Raw genomic sequence first — 1,982 nt, 5'->3', positions numbered from 1 at the left:
AGGAGCATATCCCAAGTGTTTACTTTTAATTACAGGTTAGAAAAAAAATAATAACGAGTGTAACAAAATAATCAATACTTACAAAACAGAACTAAAAATAAAATAAGAAAAAATATATATACATAACAAAACAAATTGCTGAAATTTAATTAAACAATATAACTACAAACTGTTTTCATTTTAACTGAAACAAAAAGCCCACATCTTGGGTTTAAGGTATTCAACAAAAAAAAAAAAAAAAAAAAAAAAAAAAAAAAAAAAAAAAAAAAAAAAACACAATAATGCTAATTCACTCTTTCTCACAATCTTATTATCAAACATATATAATGACCCAATTAACAAATACATATTAAAAAAATACCTTGTAAAATAGGGAATCTGAAATTTTTTTGAAGCAAAGAGAATTGAAAACTTCCCCAATCTTTGAACTGATTAAAATAAAATGTCAAACATGTCCATGCTCAAGCTCTCCATCAAGACATTCTCCATGAAGCCACATTTGTTGGGTACTGTCCTTTTGAAGCTTCCCATACTTCTAGGGTTGAAATTGAAAGAACAAGAAGAAAGTGGAAGAATTGGGATATTTTCACAATTGCAGATTTCAATCATGTAACCATCTGGGTCATGAAAAAATATTTGCTCCACTCTATTCCCATCATCTTCTACCACTTGAGTCACATACCTCATTCCCATTTCTTGTAGCCTTCTCTTTGCAAGCCCAACATCTGTGCACTGTTGAATCACATTTCAAAACTATCTTTGTTACTATTGCTCCTGTTAACTTAATTATTGTAAATAAACGGCCTATTAGTTAGTTATGAACCGAGCGAAATAAAAACAAAAGATTCATATAACCGATTCTAACTAGTTTGAGATTACGATTTAATTGTTGTTGTGTATCTTACTTACCTGAAACGAAATGTGATTATCCTTGGGGTTGATTGGATGAGGTTTTACAATGGGGTCCAATTCATCGATAGCTGGATTTTCAATCAAATGTATGCCGATGCCATAATTGTATAACCTACATTAATTCAACTTAAATAATGAGAAAGTTCATATTTGAAAAGAATATTTTTGCATATGAATATTTATCTATGATCACGTAACATTAAAAACAGAAACCCACAAAGAAAGAAAAACAAACCAGGCTCCGTTGAATTTGAAAGAAGAGGGGCGTTTGATAAGAACAAAACCCAAAACTTCTTCATAAAAGCGCATAGAAGTCCAAACAGATCTGCACAACAAAGAAATATGATTCAAGGACAGAAGGGGCAATGCCTCGCAGCTGCTAACTTCCTCAATCTCCATTGGTGTGTGTTTGTTTGAACTCTCTCTAACACTTGAGCTTAATTTTGCTGTCTTCCACTTAATCAAGCTAGCTGGTTTGTTTCTATGAACAACATAACTAGTAAATCCACCTTTTATAGAAGAAGAAGTTTGCAAATATCTAAATCACTTTTCAGTTCAAATTCACTCTTTGGATGGTGAGGAACTTTCCTAGCACATGCTCTCTAGTTGTGACCAATTTAAGACAAAATAGAATTATTATAGTCATATGTTCTTTTCTATTTTTTTTTATCTTTTGCTGCTCTTATGTCCTCACTTAATTTTATGTTAAGCTATATAATTATTTTTTTAATAGATACAGTTACCACATTTTTGGTTTAGTTGATGCAATTGATACTCCCTCTGTCCCAAAATATAAGTCGTTTTTAGTTGATTATTTTGTCTCAAAATATAAGTTTTTTAATATTTTCAATAATAATAAATGATATTTTCTAATGTTACCATTATTAACATTAGATACAATAAATGATTTTACAAATAACTATTAGTTTTGAAATAAATGATATTTTAGTTATTTATCCTTGGTTTTGTTATAATGTAATAGAATTAATTGATTCTTTAGTCTTTGTGTAAAAATCTTCAACGACTTATATTTTAAGATAAATGGAATATTAAATTTCTTTTCATGTATT

The 1,982-nt window shown here is 29.1% G+C and overlaps 1 protein-coding gene across 1 annotated transcript; it reads right to left on the bottom strand.

Annotated features, from left to right (window-relative positions):
* Window positions 1-279: 279 nt before the first annotated feature.
* LOC105628540 (glyoxylase I 4) lies at window positions 280-1,406 on the bottom strand. The gene is made up of 3 exons (XM_012209968.4): window positions 1,148-1,406; window positions 910-1,024; window positions 280-732 (listed from the first exon to the last, which is right to left on the bottom strand). Exons 1-3 carry the CDS (start codon window positions 1,309-1,311, stop codon window positions 433-435), a joined length of 579 nt encoding a protein of 192 aa, XP_012065358.1. The 5' UTR covers window positions 1,312-1,406; the 3' UTR covers window positions 280-432.
* Between the last annotated feature and the right edge of the window lie 576 nt (window positions 1,407-1,982).

Source organism: Jatropha curcas, chromosome 4 (genome assembly GCF_041381405.1).
Source record: "Jatropha curcas cultivar XTBG-Jc1 chromosome 4, XTBG_Jcur_1.0, whole genome shotgun sequence".
Lineage (NCBI taxonomy): Eukaryota > Viridiplantae > Streptophyta > Magnoliopsida > Malpighiales > Euphorbiaceae > Jatropha > Jatropha curcas.
Note: the sequence above shows the minus strand (reverse complement) of the source record. Positions and strands in the feature narration are given on the sequence as shown.